At 37.7% G+C, this 20,629-nt stretch overlaps 1 protein-coding gene across 1 annotated transcript in view; it reads left to right on the plus strand.

Moving 5' to 3' along the window:
* Window positions 1–20,629, plus strand: part of LOC118573411 (lethal(3)malignant brain tumor-like protein 4) — a 317,599-nt gene that overhangs the window by 174,579 nt on the left and 122,391 nt on the right. Inside the window, exons 10-11 of the mRNA XM_036173702.1 lie at window positions 10,423–10,508; window positions 12,598–12,708. Coding sequence (XP_036029595.1) covers window positions 10,423–10,508; window positions 12,598–12,708 — 197 coding nt within the window. The remainder of the gene's footprint in view (window positions 1–10,422; window positions 10,509–12,597; window positions 12,709–20,629) is intronic.

Consider the following 20,629-nt stretch of genomic DNA (forward strand, 5'->3'; position numbering starts at 1 on the left):
CTTTTTCACTAGTACATCCTGAACACTTGCACACCCCACCTTCCTACCACTACTGTGCACCAACCCCTTCCCACATGAAACAAAACAATCGCTGCCCCCATGTTGACTTTACCCCATGATTTTCTGCATCTATGGAGATGGCTTTGTAGTTTTACCTCTTTTGTCCTTACCTGTAATAATCCCATTGATTGATTTCCCTATGCTGAATCACAATTGTATTCTTGGGGGTAAATCTACCTGATGATCTTATTCCATTCTCTTAATGTGCTATTCGATTCAGTTCACTAAGAGTTTGTTGAAAAATTTTTGTGCATATCCATATTGTCTGTTGTTTTCTTGTCATATCTCTTGAGACTGTTCTTTTTATGGTGTTATAAATGAAATTTTTATTGATTTTATTCTTTGATTGTTTATTGTTAGTATTAAAATACAATTTATTTCTTCTATCCTGTAGCTTTCCTGAATTTTTCTATTGCTCTCTAAAACATTCCTTATGATTTTCTGTCTGCAACATTATACCACATGCAGATGGAGATACTTTCATTTGTTCCTGTGTATTCTGAGTGACTTTTGTTTTTTGTCTGATTTAGCCCGCACTACACCACTTGAGAAAACTGGTAGAATCACCAGTTTCTTTCTTCCCAATTTTAGGAAAAATATTTCAGTCTTTTACAATTACATATAATAGTCACTGTGGGTTTTATCAGATGGAAGAACTTCTTTTTGGTTTTAGTTTAAGTACTTAAAAAAAAGATGGTCTTTTTTCTATTAATTTGATATTATCAAAATTGATTGATTCTCATGCTATACCAATTTTGTCTTCCTAGGACCAATCTTACTAGAAGTAATTATAGTGTGTGTATTATTTTTATGTAGTATCTTATTATTTTATAATTCCACACATTCTTAGAATGTATATTGATCATATTCACCCCAATCCTCTCTCTAACTCCTCCTAGAACTACCCTCTACCTACTATCCCTACCCAAATTTGTGGGGTTTTTCTAGTCTCACTCTCTCTCTCTTTTTTTTTTTTTTTGATAGCCCACTGAATCTAATCTATACTCTCCTTGTCCACATTCACTGTAGCATGACAGACTTACCAGAAACTAAATAAAACTGAATCACTAAATCATGTAAATAAAACGGATTCTTCCTCTCCTAGCGGTCATCAACTAGGAGCAGCTCCCTAGATAGCGGAGAAGATTCGTGACATCTCCAACCCCATGTTGGAATACTGACAGGCTTGGCAGACAGCCACAGCTGCAATGAATTCATGAGAGCCTTGGTCTTGTCATGCCTGCAAAGACACTGTTTTACCACGGTCTCCTCCTTAAACCCCACCCCACCTTTGGCTCTTAATGTCTCTTTGTACTTAATGCTCCAGATCTTTGGAGAGAGTGTATATGATATAAATGTCCCATTTATAGTTGAAGATTTACATAAAGAGGTTATTGGGAGCTGCACTAATATTTGCATATAGAGACATGTATTGAGAGGGTAGGTTGATACTATATCCATTTAGGTTCAATTCTGGGGCCTGTGAAATCCTCAACAAAAGATTCTTGGTCAAATTTACAGCTTGCCTATGCATTTCCTCTGTGGAGTGGGCCTTAAATCTAATCAGTAGTTACCCAATCGCACTCTTGAGTATGTCTTGCCAGGTTTTGACTCCTGTTCTCACAGGATTCACTGTGGGACTAGAACTGTGACATTAGCCCCAGCTGACCCATGGAATTCAGTTTGTGATAGGGATTTGACTCCCTTGAGACATCCTGGCAGTCAACGTGTGGCCAGGTGAGCATGCTGTCACATTGCCAAGACAGGATCATCTCAGGGATCTCAGCTGAGAATCAATGACAAGATTTTTTAGTCTCCACAGCTGAACTTCATGTAAACTTTCCTATAGGAAGATTCACAGAAAACAAGACAACCAAATAGAATTGGAAGACAAATCTAGAAAGCAAATTCATCCTAACTGATGCATAAAACACAACAAAGAAACGGCATCACAAAATGACTCATCTTGACCTAAACTCAACCACCCAAATCCCCTGTAACAGAAATCAAAATCACAGACATAACTGAAATATCTGAGAAAGAATTCAGATTAAGGGCCACATGGAAATCTAAAACACAGTTGTATAGACTAAGGGGATCTACCCCAAACCTTGACAAGACCATCTCCAGAGTGAATAAAACAGCAAGTTAGAGGAGAAGGTGCAAAATGACAAAAAATTCAAAATTAAAGTTTTGGGAAAGTGCCAAATAGAGCAAATATGAATGAAAACAATGGTCAATCAGATAGAAACCATGTGAGATACCCATCACCAGACAAGACCTTGAAGAACAAATTCAAGATAGGCCAAAGCTGAAACAGAAGTATCATCAGAAATAGATATGAAGAAAATTAAGGAGTACAACCAAGATTTCCATGAATGCTGTGATATATTTCCAAGGCCAAACCTAGAGTCTATGGGGGTAGAAGAAGGAGCAGAGATAAAGTCAAAAGGAATAGACAGACTCTTTAATGAAATTTCAACACAAAGTTTTCTAAACTTAGAGAATGAATTGGACTTCCAAACAAAAGACTTCTATAGCCCCAAGCAAATGTGACCAGAATAAAATTTCTACAAGATGCATCACAGTTTAGATTTCAAAAATACAAAGTAACAACAACAACAACACACACACACACACACACACACACATTTAATAGTAAAAGAAAAATGACATCTTATATACAAAGCAGGAATATCAAAATAATCTCATGCCTTTAATCAGAAAATCTAAGAACCAGAGAAGCAGTGAATAATATTTTCCACCCTGAAGATAAAAATAACTCTGAACAAAGAATGCCAAACCTAAAAAGATTATCTTTCATAATTGATGGAAATGTAAGAATATTTCAAGACAAAATATTTTACATTATAGATTTTAGAATTAAGATTCTTTACCCATATATGTTTCATATTTAAATATAGTACAATAAAAATGATATCAAACATTATCCAGCCAAGTAGTTTGTTTCTGTTAGCAATTAGTTCCAAATGTTATTGGTTGAAATTATTTTACTGAAAATGAATTGATCCTTTGAATATTACTTACGTTTATGGATTTTCAACATGTTTAAGCATAAATATGTTAATGTTTATAGATTATAAAATTTTATGTCTTCAATTACATTTCTTGTCAGAAAAAGTGTATTTTTATTTGCCAAAGCTTATGCACTTCTAGGGGCAATTAAAGCTTTTGAAAGCAAAACAGCATGTGTGGATCTGTGTATTGACCCCAGGGGTTATAGCAGATTCTTGTGGGTTCCAGACCTCAGGGATGGGTAAGTTGGAAGGAAGGAGGGAGGGAGGAAGGAAGACCATTTGTAAACATATAACAGGAAAATATGAAGTAATTTCAGTTACACACCTTTAAGTGTTAACTATGGTTTCCATTGCTCTTCCAAGAAGACAGAGAGGACGCCACCTTCTGTTCTGCAGGAGAAGCTTTGCTGAGATTTAAGCTGGACTGATAAATAGGTAATAGATAGACTTTTAGGAAACCCTTCTAACCACATGAAGAAGTAATGGTCCTCTCCAAGGACCATCATGTCTCTCAAAGCCCCGTGGCATCTGTCTGTGGGGCAGGTAACGTTCAGTTATGCATCAGTTCCTGACGAACAGGGGTAAATCTGGTCCTTTCATTGAGTAAAAGCACCCACAGTATTTGATGAAACATCACAGAGCCACCTCTTTTCAGCTAAAAGTCAATTTCAGAGTGTGCACAGAGGCCAGGAAACTAGCAAGGGGCCCAGGGGAGGGAAAAAAGGGAAGGCTTTAAGGAAGAAAGAAGAGGAGGGTTACAGAACACATGTGTAATGAAAGTTCAAGAGGGAACACTGGGGGAGGGGGCAAATGTGCATGGGAAGGGGGCAGAGAAATGGAGAAGAGGAGTCAGGCATCAGCCTATTAATAAACTCAGCATGTATGAAAAAGCCATCAGGAAACTCGTGACTTTGTATATTAATTATTAGAATAAAAACAATATTAATTCTCTTGAAGAATGCCTCATAGATTGCCATCTAAAAGGTAATTTCCCACCCCTGCTTATTTCTGATATCTAGAATGCAGCTGCCATTCATAAAAAATCTCTGAAAGTTTGTATATATATATTTTCAAGGCAACTTTTTGACATTTAAGTAAATTATATTTCATTTCCATTTATGGAGACCTGGGGCTAGAGAGATGAGGGAGCCTGCCTGTCTGCTTGTGTTCTCATAGCTGACCTTTCAGGCATGGCGCTTTAAGATCCCTTTGCCCTTCCCTTTTGCCAGGCTACACAAAGTCTTAACACATGGACATCTGAGTGCAGCAGAGGGAGAACTCCAGGAAAGCTAGCACTAGGCACATGGAGTAAGAGCTTCACAACAGAACTCATCTCTGATGCCTGTGAAGTTTGGTGGAGTTGGGAAGGACGCTCAGGTAGAAGGAAGCAGAAGTAAAACAAAATGGCGGAAAGCTCCCACCTGCAGAGCGTTAGGGCATGCTGGGATTAGCACACTCAGCTGCAGGGTCTGGTTGGAGGAAGGAGGAGATGAGACAAGAAGTGATGCTGAGCATCAGCTCAAATTGATTTCTGATGGCCTTTTCAAAGGGCTTTACCTTAAATCTTTGATGCTTTAATGATTCAGAGCAGTTCTGAGAACAGTAAGAAAGATCTTCCTGCCAAACTAAATGATATTAAACTGCCTAAAGTCAAAGTTTTGGCTGCCATAAAAATATATCATCCATATAAAAACAAATAGCAGAAAAATACACAAAGATTCACGATCACATATGGCACTCATGTCTCCTTTGTATTCTGCAAATTTGCAAATGTCCTTCACTCTGCCTCGATTTTATACGCTGCACATCTGTGAGGACTTCAGGCCAGTTCGTTTGGAACATGCTCCTCACTTCTGGACTTTCTACAGGGACATCACAGAATCTCTGCCAATGGCCATGGTTGGTCCCCTAGGATCCTGGCAGGTGGTGTGCATTGCAGATTCTCTCCTTCCTGTCTGCAGTAACTTTGGTTGCAGGACTGAAGGGGAGTGATCCAGATTTCTCTACTGAACAAGTAACATTTTTCCCTGACAGAATGAATCCATATCTGTTGGGAAGTTACTCTAGGATTATAGAAACATTCTATTTCTTGCCAAATTTATACACACTAGTTTCTAGCATTCACTGATAGTCACCAAAATTTAAAAGCTCACCTATTAAAACTCTTAAAGCGAAGCCTAGGGGAAACCTTGTGTCTTTGCATCTGCTGGTGGTTTCTTGAGTGAACAGCAAAGTCACAGGCACAAAAGAAAAAAGAGCAAATGGACTTCATGAAGATTAGAAACTTTCACATGCCAAGGATCAGCAGCAGCACGCATGCACGCATGCACGCATGCACGCATGCACGCATGCACGAAGACAGTCTCTAGGATCCTTAGAGAATGGAAGGGAAAATTTACAACTTGTATATCTAATAATAGAATGTAAAGTAAATGCCTAAAACTCAACACCAAAGCACACAAATTCAAAACCGGGCTAACTCACCTGGGGAAGTAGCTTGGTGACATACTGTACAGCAGTGTTTGCCTCGTGTGTGCACGGCCCTTGGTTTGATCCTCAGCACCACAAAACATATTAGGACAACAGAAATAGGGAAAGGAATTATACGCACCCCTCTCCACAGAAGATATGGGAATAAGCGTGTAAGGCTGAGCATCACAAATCATTAGGGAAATACCAACGGCTACATTGTGTTTTGTCGACGAGGTGGCTACTAGCTACAAACCACAGTGCAAAACAAGTCATTAGAAACTGTTGGTCAGAATGTGGAAACATTGTATCATTTGCGTAGGGTACATGGGGTCTAACAGTGCCCATCAGAACTTGCAGACAGGCGTCTGCTTTTGGTGCTGCCTGCAGACATGTCCTGTGGCTGCTCTTCCTAGATTCGCATGAATTGCTTGCTCCCTATAGGCATTCTCCTTTAGCAGATTTACGTCTGGGCTTTCTCATGACTGCTAAGTCAGTTTTCATTTACTGGCTTGCTTTGCATGCTTCCAGAAATATTTGTTGACATAACCCAGGGGCTTTTAATCTATTTTCACTGTGACTTTGTATCATTGTATTAGTTGTGCTTTAATGAATTTATTATTTTGATGAAATAGCATTTTATTTATAGTACTTCAGCTGCAAAACTTGCTATTTTTGTTGCCTTCTGTTCCTCTCTCACAGCCAGCTATTCCTTCCACATAAAAGCATTGTTACTAGTCTCTGTGAACTAACTAGTATATTAAACCACTTCAAAACCTTAATGTTTTTAACACACTAAGCATGTTCCCCTTGTGCCATAGTACAGCCATGTCTGGTAAAGATTAATGGTGTCAGTTGCTCTGGGGCCAGTACTCTCTGGGTTCTTGGGAATGTCCTGATCTGGCGGTGGCACATGGTGATTGTGAGGCTTTCTTTGTGGCTAAACTCAGAAGCAATTCTTTATGTCATTTGACATTATTAGTTTAGCACCAGACAGAGGACTGTACCTAACTTCACAGGAGTCCAGAAACTGTGGATCAAGTCTCTTCCCAGAAAGAAAACTTCTCAGATCTTTGGCATTTTATGCTATACATCATTTACTATTTCTAAAATGGTTGCCTATGGGCACACAAGAATACTCACATCCCTTTTCTTATCAGTGGTTTGTGTTAATTCTTTGCAATTAATTTGACACTTTCTCTCTTGTTAAGCATTCCTTTAAAAATGCCTTTATTGGGGCCATTTAGCTAGCTCTGGCAGCTAGACACCTGTCATCCAGCCTGGTGACCTGAGTTCAATCCCCAGGTCACCAAAGATGAAGGAAGACACCTGATTGCCACAAGTTGTCCTTTGACCTCCACTCACATGTGGCAACAGGCAGGCACCCCCACCTTCCCTTACACTCGCAAAAATAGAGAGTTTAAAAACGTAATAACAGATTTAAATGTCTTTATTGATATTTGGCTGCATTTGGGAAGGAGCACAGTAAGAGGGCATGCTTATTCCCGCGTTTAAAAACTGTAAGTTTAACATCAAAACTTGTGAATGAATACTGAATGAAGATTATTTTCTGAGATTGTTACTACAAGCCTTGAAGCCTGGTGTGATGTTATGAGTTACTCTCAGGAATAACAGTCATGCTTTCCCTATATCTCCAGAATCACAAATCGGCTGATTATCTATCTGAAGTAATCTAGCCATTTGAAGAATGCAAAATATTGTTGGAAGTCAGTGATTATTTCACAGTTTCCTTGAAGAGCTAAATTATAATATCAAAACTCATGCTAAAAAGACATGTCTTATTTGGTTTCAAGATGGACTAATTATTTACAACTCAAATAATTATTGTATTGCTGATAATAGGCTAGTTCCTGTATGTAGAGTCCATTGACATAGGTAGGCAGGGGTTAATTAATTAATTGATTAAAATGCTAGTAACTAGGCCCCTCTTTAGTGTGGGGCACAGATGGGGCCTGAGGCTTTGACAAGCACAGAAAAGTGATGACATAAATGTCAATCATAGTATTCCGTGACTCTGAGGGGATATTATGTAGTTAATGATAGGGGAAAACAACTTTTTATTCCAAGTTTAGGAGGAAGAACAAGAATGCAGGTTCGCTGACCCTGAATGGTTACAGTTTATGAAAAGTGGACAGTAGGCAAGGTCAGGGGCCTGCCAGGAGCAAATGCAGAGCAGATTCATTAGTTGTTGGTGATTTCACTAGACAGGAAGCTGTGTTCATTTCTTTACATAATTTATTCTTCATTGGCTTCAACTGGGTTCTATTTTGAACAAAACAAAACAAAAAATTTACAAAATGAGCTCTCTGACCTGGATGTGCAGTCCACACCTGTAATCCCAGTGCTCAGAAGACAGGGTGATAGCTGGAAGTTGGTGGCCAGCCTGGGTTACATAGTGAGAGTCTATCACAAAAAAACAAACAACAACAAAACAGAAAAAAAATAATATTAGCAAACTATCTCTCTTGACAAATGCCAGAGGCACAATTCTCCCTATGTAGATCAAAGAGTGGTGGGTGACTAGTGATGACGTGACAGCCTGTTGACAGTCTTACTTCAGTTATTTTGCCAGAGGCATCCCCCTCCCACTTTAATTGTGTGCAGATGAATATGTATACAAGGCATCTGGTGTCTGGGGCAGTATAAACACAAGAGCTTTATTCTAATGTTTATTGTATTAAGGAAGGCTTTACAGTGGTGAAGGCTAGATCACATCCTGCTGACATGGGCTCCTCAGTGATCACTCAGTTGTGTGATCAGTGAATATCACTGCTCCCCCACATACACCCACGTACAGAGACTTCCGTGGGAGTTCCACTTTCTGTTGGTAACTTTCCAGTTGGAGGCCTGCACACTGGGATGAGCTACCACGCTTCTTTTAGTTCTATCCCACATCCCAAACAGAGTGATGGGTAAGTGGTGTCTACTGGGCTTCCAGGGTAATCCAGGCTGTTAGGATGACCAGACCAGCCAGCCAGAGTTTAATTGCTACTAGACACATATTCTCATTTTCTCAATAATTTTTCTTGAACAGGGGCCCCAACAGCACTCAATAACCCTCCAAGCTTTGGGTCAGGAGACATTAGCTCCAACTTTGATCTCACTTTTAGTTATTTTTCCTCAGATAGACCACACAAAATGCCAAGCCTCTCTTTCTTCCTCAGAAGAACAAAGCTTGGCATTCTTCTATGAAGCAGACTGTGGAGCATTTCCTTCACTTGTTTGATGTTATCTAGTAGATGGCTTTACTTTGTCATCATCTGTGATTTATGCTACTTGGATGAGTAGTTGATGTTAACATGCTACTTTACCCATTCAACATATGTGTTTATGATCTACATTTCCTCTATCCTGATTGAACCCACTCCTTATTAGAAGATCCCTTTTACTGCTGGTTATTAAATGGAACTGCTGTCCACCATTTTAACATTGTTGTCTAGCACACCCATGTTTTTTGAGTCTTTCATTGTCTATAAGTTGTTATACTCTATGGGAAGGTCACCTAGACCAGGAGGTTAGGGCTGTAAGGACTTGTGCTTGCTATTCATAATTCCAGTATTTTTAGATGATTGTTACAGGGGCTAAAATATGTTTCTGCTTAGGTCTCTTGGGAAAAAATAATCAAAGATCTCCTTATACAGAGTCTAAAACTGATCTTATCCATGTGTTGTGTTTCCTTAGATAGAACAAACATTAATATTTTAAATATTTAAACACAGACATTAATCATCTGGAATATCCCTTATATATATAGACAATAATTCAACTGGACTGTAAGTTTTCATAAGTATAAGTAAAATAGCACCTCATTCATACAAGTGTGTAGAGTTTTCTAATACTGCATTCAGGGGCAACAATGACAGATTCATAATATGAAATGCTTTCATTCATTAAGAAAATAAAAATAAATATTTTCCAGTTCAGTTCATTAAAGCAACTTTAAAATAAAACTAATTGGATAAGAGTAAGATTAGTGAAACGACAAGGAAAAAGGAAAGATGGAGCTGATAAATAACTAAGTGCTGATTACTGAAAAGGTAAGGAAGAAGAGAATAACACCATATCAGTACATCTCTAAGAGGGGCAGTTAATAAAAGAACATCAACCTCAAAAGTATCAAAATACTCAGCCAAAAGAAATTAGAAAAATAGGTTGTTTTGAGATATGTCAAACATGTGTATTTAAATATGTACATATGTATCTGAACATCTGTTAGGTATGTATTTAAAATTGGTGATAGGCTGGTTACCATATGTGCCTTGTTCCAGTCCTGCCAGCTCTCAGTAGCTGGACACAAGAGGATTCCTAGGGTTACAACGTGTGAACCAGTCTCGGAAGCTCCAAACAAATAAAGTGAAATGCAATGATAAATGTAGCCATTTTGGAACTTTGTACTTAAACAGATTTAATAGCAAGAATAGAATGCAGCTAAGCATAGAATTCCTGGAGGGGTTGAAAAGTCCTTAGAGTCCTTCATGTTCTAGGCACAACGTCAGCTCACGAATCCTAGGTCTTGTCAGGGTCCTGAGAAGCTTAATTCTTGGGAGTCATAGAGTCTTGGCTACCACTTAGGTCTACCCAGTACTGACAAAGCCACCTGGCCTTGATGAGTGAATGAATGAAGTAGTGAATGAGTGCTTGCTCAGCTTTGCTTTAGTCCTCCCGGAGGTTAGCGTAAGAATTGGGCAAGATATGTAAAATTCTGACATGACAGAGTGATTCTTCAGGTAATGGTGGTGTTATAGACTTTCATAGCACGTGGGGAATCTATAAGAACTCTTCTGATTTGTGTGTGTGTGTGTGTGTGTGTGTGTGTGTGTGTGTATTTTCTCAGGTTATCCCGATCCAGAAAAGTTTTCCTGGACAGACTATTTGGAAGCTACTCAAACAAACACGGTGCCTGCTGGAGTTTTTAACATGGTAAGTTCCTTGTGGGTGCACACTCCCACTGCTACTGCTACTTTGACAAGATTCTAGTTCTTAAATCTAGGTGATAATTTCATAACCAACTTGCTTTCTGTTTAGTTAATGATATGGAGTTGGTATTTATTTGCTGTTGCTTCTGACCAGAAGTCCCATCAGCCACTGTTGGTGGAGAACTTTGAAACCCATTTCTCAGGCCCTGCTGAACTGAGAACTCTTGGCTTGTATGCTTTTGTCAGAGGGTGTTGGGATTGTGATGGTAACATAATCAAATAAGTGAAATAGTATATGGGTCTTTTGTGAGAACAGTTTTATCTACATGAGGGCAACATTTGTTCCGGCAATTGTGAGAATACCAGTGTTTATATTTCAGATTTATACATGACTATTTATTAAGGGTTTAACTGGCTAGAAATTAATTTGTAAAACATTGTACATACAGAAGTTATGCAATTAGAAATACTTGTGTTCTAAGTCAGTGGGTTTTTAATATACTGTTCCCTTCCAAATTCTGTGTTCTTCCAACTCAACTTACCTCTTTATGTTTGTTTTTGATTTTATAACAGTACATAGTATTTCTATGTAGCCCTGACTGTCTGGGAGCTCTCTATGTAGACCAGGTTGGCCTCGAACTCACAGAGCTCCATCTGCCTCTTCCTCCCAAGTACTGGAATTAAAGGCTTATCTTTAATCAGAACTTTATATATTAGGTATTTAAATAATTGTATTTACTTCATGTTTTCTGGAGATTAGATGAGATTGGAAGGAAAATACTCTTATTTTTCTAGGAAAGGGTTTACTGGTGGATGTAGGGTGAGAGGCACACAGAAGAAAGACATCTGGGAGGCTAGTGCTACAGGAGTTTCAAGGCTTAAACACTTCAGCAAGCAAACATGCCTAATACGTGGTAGCTTCCTTTTCTCTCTTGACTTTATCCAAATCTTCATTTAATTTTTTTAGAGGAAAGATTCAAGAAAATAAAAGGATGGAAATATTAAGCTACAAAGACACTTCTAGGTTCTAGCTGATTTTGAATCAGCTCAAATATGTGTATCTGGAATCTACAACCCTAGATAATTGCATTCTTTGTGGAGGACAGTGATCATGTGGAGAAAATTAGGTCATTTCAGAGACCCAATTATATTGGCATAGCCCATTTCGTAGGTGTAATAATGCTTTCAAAAGAAAATATTCTCCTATAAAAGCTGTGGTGAGGTTTACCAGATACTGGAGAATGGCTTAACTGTTTATTACTGACACATTAATAGAGATTTATTTTCTGTTGCCACTTCTAGACTTGAGAAACACAATGTTCTCACATAAAGTCAGCTGAACACTTTTCATGTGAAATAGCTTCTGAAGTGAAGCCCTTCTGCTAACCTATAAAACCTGTTGGAGTAGTTTCACCTTTGACAGTTAAATTTTTTCAGGACAACTACTTCCTGAACCCAATGGGTTTCCCATCCTATTTTCTTTATTGTCTGATTTTTATCATTATGGACTCTTGAGCCCAAATATTTTAAGACATAAACCTGATGTTGTAGGTGAGATTGTGAAAGAAGAACACATGGCTTTAAATTACATCATAGTTAAATCTTAAGGGAGTGTTGATGTTGAACTTAAGTAGCTTTTCTCTAGGACTGTCTTAGTTTAAGTTTAGAAAGCATCATGTTTAGTTTTTGAGTAACTTTCTAAATAAGAAAATTTCTTCTTAAGCTATACATTTTAAATGGGCAGTGAGAATATCAAATGCAATCTTATTTTATATTAATTTCAGAAAAAGTCTAAACTAATGCAGAAACTGTAGTAAGAATCTTGTCAAACCTTGACATGATTGTTGATAAATTTATAAGTGAATCTTTCTTATGTTTTATAGCTATTTCTAAAATGGCCAAAATTTTTCTTTTTCTTTATAGGTTTTATAACACTGATTTGAAAATATGCATGAAGTCCTATGCACTCTTAAAACTAAATCCCAACTTTGTTAAAGATCTGTATGTTTACACCAAAACCGTGGTCCTGGGACAGTGCAGCCGGAACTGCACTTGCTGCCTTTTCACTGACTTGTTACACTGTAATTCTGCAGAGGGCTCCACATGGCTTTCTGCCAAACATGAAGCTGGAGGCTGTGGACAAAAGAAACCCCCGGTTAATTCGTGTCGCCACCATTATAGATGTTGATGAGTACAGAGTAAAGGTACGTCTTCACTTATTACATCAACCCCCCAATATGTCTTCTGTTTCCCCCATCTTGTCATCTCCTTTATCTTCCTCAGTTCTAAATTCTAATGTAGAGTAGTTTTCTACAGAGAAAAGCCATTATGGATCTGATCTCAGTGATTGCAAGGATGCGAACTAATAGTTTCCCCAAGGCAGGAGGCCAGCTACAAGGTGCTGCTTTCAAATCTCTGTAGTTGGACATTTTCATTGGAACCATTGTTCCCTAATAATGACACGGACACTTCCTATTAAGCTTGGCCAATAGCTTAGGCTTGTTTCTACCTAGCTCTTATACCCTAATTTAACCCAAACCTTTTAATCTATATTCTTTTACTTGGCTTGGTTGCCTTTACTCTCTACTGCCCATGCTGCTTCCTATCCATCAGGCTGGTGACTCTGCCTTTCTTCTTCCCAGGGTCCTCTCTGCCCAGAAATCTACCTAGCTATTGGCTGTTCAGCTTTTTATTAAACCAATCAGAGTGACATATCTTCACAGTATACAAATGATTATTCCACAACACCTCCCCTTTTTGTCTAAATAAAAAGGAAAAGTTTTTACTCAACATAATAAAGCTATATACAGTAAGAACAATTATCAGATATTGTCTAAATAGAAAGAAAAAGTATTGACTTAAACAAATGAAACTGTGTACAATAAGAACAATTATTAAGTAAGAATTATATTCACAATGTCCTTTCCATTTGTATTTGACAAATTCAGAAAAAAAAATACTCCATTATCTATTCTGTCTTGATGAGTCCAAAGTTTTATACTAATTTATCTTCTATCATAACTAAGAAAAACTATAACTTTGTAGTCTTCAACCCCATCGAAGACCCAGAAGGATATAATATTACGTGAGTAAACAGGATGTGCACAGCAAGCAACCTCAAAAACTATAGAAATGACAGAGACATCTGGCTGCCTGGACAGTCACCCAAGGTTCCTCTGCAACACTGAGGCATCCGCCTTCAGCCTACAGATCTAGAATATCTGTCAGATGTTTCTATGAAGCAGGAAAATTTTGAAAGTTTGTCCTACTCTGTCTTGGAAAAGTTATTTCATTGTTCTTTTGTGTCCTCCTTGTCCAGTTTTCACAGCATACTGTCAAAAGTTTCTTGCTCAAATGGCTAACTTTTGCCACAAAGAAAGTAAAATCCAATTGGAGGTTCTTTGATACCCATCATCCTTTTTTGAAGGAAATTGGTGCTGCCATAGGCAGACATATCTCACTGTCATGAAAAGCCTTAATGTTATTATAATATTTTAAATACCATATTCTGTAGGTCTTTGAAGTGATTGAAGATCACCTATCTATCTAAAATATATCTCTGTATGACACTGAAAACATACTTAACATGACTATAAGTTTGGTTGTTATAGATGACTAACTATTAACCTGTATTTTATATTATCTTAAATAGTTTTCAAGGATTAAAACTTGACATTTTTAAATGAGCTGAATAGGTACAATACCTTAAAGAAGGGGCTGGAGAGATGGCTCAGAGGTTAAGAGCACTGACTGCTCTTCCAGAGGTCCTGAGTTCAATTCCCAGCAACCACTTGGCGGCTCACAACCATCTGTAATGAGATCTGTCACCCATCATGTGTATACATAATAAATAAATAAATCTTTAAAAAATACCTTAAAGAAGAATAGAAACATACATACAGTATGACAAAAATAACCTTAAATTTATATCAATATACAAAAATCAATACCAGTGTAAAAAATTTGAGACTAGTGATTATTCAAAAGTAGACTGACAGTCCACCTTTTTATCCCATCATTTCTGTGCTATATCTCCCATTTTTCCCTTTTAGAAAGAGATCCTTGAATCTAATCTCCTTTGCTTAGTTTGACCATAACTCATAGCAATTTGTAACCAACCACCCTAAATGATGACAAACATCCATAACCCACCGAAAGATCAAATACCACTCACCCAACCTCTAGGGAATGTGGGCATTGTGTTCTCTAGACTGCTTCCTGTTGTCTAGGGATGCTGAAATCTTTGGGGGACCCTGAGAAAATTTGGATAATGGTATGGTTAAGTCCTGGATAGAATAGTCTGTGAATCTGGACCATCTCAACCTTGAACTTATTATGAATGCAGGACTCTGAGGAAATTGTAACAGAGGCCCTCCGAGAGGCTAGATCACCTGGGCTACCTGTTTTTATTGGCGTCTGGTCACCTTGTTCTGAAAACACATAAGCTTTCAAAGGTAACATACATATCTGCATTAACACAAGTATGGAATGTCCTGTATGTACAAGTCAGTTAAAGATGATTTTTTTTGTCCTATGTTTGAGGAGATAAAAGGCATCTATTAACTATATGTCCATTTGGACTGCATAACCAAACTACCATTTAAATCTCTATCCATGTCATATGAAAGGAAGCCATATAATAATAAGTCATATGGACTCTATAACCAACGTGATTTATCAAGCCTCATCTCATCTCCAAGCTGTTCTCATGCAGAGGGGTCAGCTAACACACCTACCCTGTAGTCTTTCTTGACTTCCCTCCACATGTCTATAGCCAAGACACTCTGGAGGTCTCTATTAACCTGGAAGAAATCCCCAGCCTTTCATTTCCTGTGGAAACAGAAGCATAACTTCTTCACCAATGTAACATTTTTTTTTACTTCCATTTTGAAGTTAAGGCATTCCTAAAGCATATAGGTTGGTTTAATTCAATAGTCCCTTCCATAATCCAATGTCTCTCAGCAGCTGCTGTCTGTTTACTAGTATTCAAAAAATTCAAAATTAACAAAGCACCATATAAAGTACAAACTCCCTGTGTTATAATATTTTCCATCCTTACATGGCTTATTCTTTTTTTAATTATTGTTTTACTTCTCTTTTTAAAAACTTTATTATTTTTAAACTATTTATTTGGTTATGACTGCCTATATATTTTCCCCCTAAGCCTAAACACACTGTACCTGTTTAGAGGGTTTTTTTTTTTTTTCATCTGAGCCTGCTTTACTGTGCATATCTGTGCATATGTGTCCTTTTCTGTCATAATGAGCAAAACTTTAAACCACTGCCAAGCTTAGCTCATGGCACACTGGTGGCTTAAGGCCACAAGCAATGGCCAGGAGATGCTTCTCTGTAACCGTGGCCCATATGAGAGAATATGGAACTAGGAAACCATGTTTGGCTGTGTAACAGTATGTTTGGAACCTTTTTTTAAGGCTTTCTTAGGTCTTAAGTGGAAATACATGCCCCCATATTGGATGCTATCTGTAGTCAGACTTCTTCGTCTGGACCATCAGGTCCCCAGTAATGACATGGAGACTTATTATTATGAAAACTGAGCCAATAGCTTAGGCTTGTTTCTACATAGCTTTTGTATCTTAAATGAACCCATATCTTTAAATCTACATTCTTTTACATGCCTCAGTTACCTTTACTCTCTATTGCCCATGCTGCTTCCTATCCATCAGGCTGGCAACACTGCCTTTCTTCTTCACAGGGTCCTCTCTGCCCAGAAATCCTGACTAGCTATTGGCTGTTCAGGTTTTTTTATTAAACCAATCAGGGTGACAGTACACAAAAAGATTATTTCACAACAAACCTCTACCTGCCTTCCTTTCTCTTCCCATGTCTTTGGGTATTTGTATGCAATCTCTGGGTTGGGCAGAACCATCACTGAGAAAGACTCTAAGACATTTCAACTTGGATATTCTATAAGTTTTCCCTTTAAAAAAGATTTTGTCTTCTTATTGTTAGCATTACCAAGTTTTTCTTGAAAGTATTGTCATAATTTCTATGAGTCTTTGTTTTTTGCTTTTGCTTTAAAAAAACAAAATGTGCTTTGGCCACGGTAGCCAAAAGTTAGGGTTAGGGCTGAACTAAAGACTTGAACAGATTTCTATGTTGTCCTTGTCGAAGACACACATTTTAAGAAAATGAAATGGGGAAAATGAAATTTCCCTAAAATGAAATCATTTGATCTTTCTTATACAGAGAGCAGAAAGCATCCATCAGCTTGCCTTCGTTATATCTTGTAAGGAATAACAGTTCAAAAACAATTTTGCATCCAAGCACTGTTTGTTTTCATAGTAATAAAACGAGTGGCATAAACTGCTTTTTATGGGCATTCTATCAAAACACGTATTTGTTTCATGTCAATTGATACAATTTAAAGGAAATTTTATTTCATTTGCTTTATCTTTAATTTGAATGATTCATTTTGTGCTGTTATAGGTACATGAGTTTGGTGAGATTCAGAGATAAGCATAGTGCTTCACCAGAGATCATTGGAAGCACACATGGGGGCGGGGAGGGATTCTTTATTTTTCTGACAAATTAACACATGTGTTCAGGAACCAAGTAGCTGTTATCTCCTGTGATACCTTGTTATCAGCATGCATCTTAAATTTCATTTTAAGTGCAGCATTCAGGTCTTATTTGGGCTCACCATTGTTCACTTCTTGGCACTCCATGTGGAAATACACTGCCTCTCAGGTCGGCTCTGCCATAGTTTCACATTTGTAACTGTCGTGTTCAGTTATTAGCTTTCACTTTAAATTTCTTGCATTTCAGTTTTAATAACATACAGATGATCTAGGTTTTTATTAAAGGACTGTTTTATTGATACTCCTAAGGAATGTATTCTGGCTTGCACTTCATTATTTGTGGCTGCCTCATTATGTGGAAAAATTGAATTAGCCTATTTATTATCTTAAAATATAATTTGAAAAGCTTTATCTCTTCGAGTGAATTTATTGTATTTCTCATTTACCATCTCAGCATCGAGCTTTTAAAATCTTTTGGGCATCTAGCATTTAGCTGACCATTGCAAAACAACATTTCATTTTTCTCTTCATTCTCTTTCATTCATGGAAATTGTTTGTCCTTATTGGAGGAAAAAGAATGGAAGAATACTTAGCACCTGTGAAAGGATTAAAGGCATAATTGTTATCTCTATGAATTTGGGCATAAATGAAGGCCTTTAGGATGTTAGAGTTTAATTAACATATGTTGATCCAAGTGGGGACCTGGTATAGTGTGTAGTCTATCAAAAATGTACCAGTGTTGGAATATATTTGAAGTGTCTTGAGGCCGCACACACAGCCTTAGCCTCTTTCTCGCTGCTTGTCTTTTGGCAGAGCTTGTCTGTACCCTCTACTCTCTACTTCTCTTCTGCTAGTCATACTGATGGGTAAATATTTGTCTTGCCCCATGAGGTACAGGATCGATCTTTGAGCTGATCATTTTCTAACAAGACACAAGGTCAAAAATATTAACTAAAAACCCATTCCTTAATAATCCCTCCAGAAGACAAGGTACTAAAATGAGGGCTGGGTTTTTTCTCTGAATTCTTCTGTATAGAGGCTGCAGGTCTTTGGAAGGTGAGAAAGCATTTGAAACTTTTTTTTAATTTCAGTAATACATTCCTCAATTGATATGATGATCACACCATTCTGTGATATTTTTTCCTCCTACAAAGTCAGTGTCTTTGTAATAATTTTAATTACCGGCCCATAGTAGACAATATCTTTGTGAAAGGAGGGGTAGCATTAATTGTACCTTGGGATTCTATCAGTTGAAAATGTGTAAGCTCTTTCCCCCTTCTCAACCCTTCCTCATTAATCCTCTGTTGGAAACATAATTCTACAGAATGTTCTGAGAAGTGCCACAAATTGATCTAGGTTTGACCTCTTGTTCTGGTGCTCTCTAAATTTTGCCATTAATTTGATAATGTTACTCCACTGATATCTAGGTATTATAGTATTATACAAAAGGACCATAGTGGATACAGTGGGAAAAAATGCAGGAGTTATGGAAACTGAAATAACAGAGCAATGCCCTGTGTTGATGAATATGCACTTGGTTCTAGACTCTAGGCTCTCCAGTGTACTAGTACAGTTGTATCTTCAAAGCAACTCTTTTAAGAAGTTTTTGTCTCTGTTCTGCAGTTGGTGAGAAGAGCTTAAGGAACTTCAACATGGTTTAGAGAGCTAAACTCTAAGCCGAGGGTTTCTATACTTGAATGTTAGCTGCTATCAGGGATGAGGTATTGAGACAGAGACCTTAGGGTTGTCACTGCTTCGGAGATGGAATGGTCAGCAGCCAGATTCAAGGCCACGTCTTCTCAGTTCACTTTTCTTTCTGGCCAGCTGTCTGGTTTTCATTCTAAAACTATCCATTTGGACAACTGTATCTCTCCAGGAGGTCAGTTGTGAGGTTTTACTTGCCATGATTGGATATTGAAGTGCCATTTCCTCCCTTATGTTGACTAGACTTATTAATTACCATGGTTACCCTCTAATAAATATTTATGATGGACTGGGTGCTTCTTGTTCAATTTATAGCCAGCCATTATGTTTAGTAATTATTCTTTTGTTTGACTGCACACTGCACTCTGCCATATCCAAAAACCCATTACTGTCATCTTATCAGGAAATGCACATTAAACTACAGTAGATGGATGGATACTTTGAGGAAGTTTAGACTCTATTCAGGGGCAAAGAATTTTCATCTATGAAAAAATAGAAAGAGGGATTTAAAAGAGAGTAATATTTGATAAATATTTGCCCTGTGGGAACTGAAGCTAAGCTGTGAAGTAAATTATAAATGAATTCCAAATAGATGTTTTAGGAAGTTCTCCTGAATCATTAATAAATTGAGTCTCTTCAGCAAGCCTTTTCATATTTAATGCATTAACTGGGTGTATTTGTGGTATTTCTAAATGAAATAAAGGCATTATGATCAAGGAAAATAGTCATGGTAAGTTGTCCACTTACATGACGAGAAATTACTTTAGATCTTAGATAAGACTGATAAGTTGAAAATATTTTGATTCAAGGAAACTTTAGGTATGCTAACATAAAGAAGTCCAAATATAAGTCAGCAAGTATTCACTTAATTTACAGTTGCCTATCTATACTTCATGTCTGTGAGTCCTCCTTTAAGTGTCAAGGAGGGGACAAGCTCTAGAATAAGCCATCTATCTCATTTGCCAAAGTCTCTTGCTGTGACATATTTCTGGAAACACTTTTGAAACATGAGGATAGGAGATGATACTGACCTTAAAAAAGACTGTTCTTTGAGTTGTAAACTTTGTAATTAATGGCCATTATGGTGTCACAATAATTGATGACTGCCTTTATCTAGGAAGAAGACTGAGACATTTTTCAAAAGTATTATGACCAATTCATGAGAAGATAATTTTTATTTCTGGTGAAACTATAAATTAGTGTCAACTATGATGTCCAAAAAAATTGAAGTAGGTAGATTGTCACACCTGGTGAAGATGCATTAGTATAAGGGCAATTAACACAAACAGCAGTTGTTATAATACTTACGGTGTTTACCTCAGCAGGAGTCCACGGCTGCCCTTCACATGCTATAAGCTTTCCCATTCTCCTGTGCCTTGTAGTCACCCTGTATTGTACATGATGCAGAGGATGCTGGTGCTGGTGCTTAAATAACAAGGGATCGCAGTGCAAGACACTGGTGTCCTGCTTCTGTAGCCCAAGCTTCTAACCCAGGGGGCAACATATTTCTGTAAAGGGCTAGAGATCCTTACTCATGATCTTGTGGTGAACCATGTGTTCAGCGTCCCCACAGGCAATATCCAAAGGGATGGATGATCCTCCAAGTGGGTCCCACAGTATATACTCACGTGCAATAAAATACACTTTTTGTTAGAGCCACTTTTAGCTTGTACTATAAACAAGAACAGATGGCAGCAGGACCCTATTTGGCCTATAGTCTATAACCTGCCAACTCCTGTCTTAACAGATACCATGTTGATCGGGTGATGAGATGAAGCATTGTCATCTGCAGCACAGATAGCTTTATATCCTTGTACCATATCTTCTGTGAGATTATTGAACCAAATCACACCTATTTTTTGCTTCAATCTAGTTTTAAATG

Source organism: Onychomys torridus, chromosome 23, assembly GCF_903995425.1.
Source record: "Onychomys torridus chromosome 23, mOncTor1.1, whole genome shotgun sequence".
NCBI classification, from domain to species: Eukaryota; Metazoa; Chordata; class Mammalia; order Rodentia; family Cricetidae; genus Onychomys; species Onychomys torridus.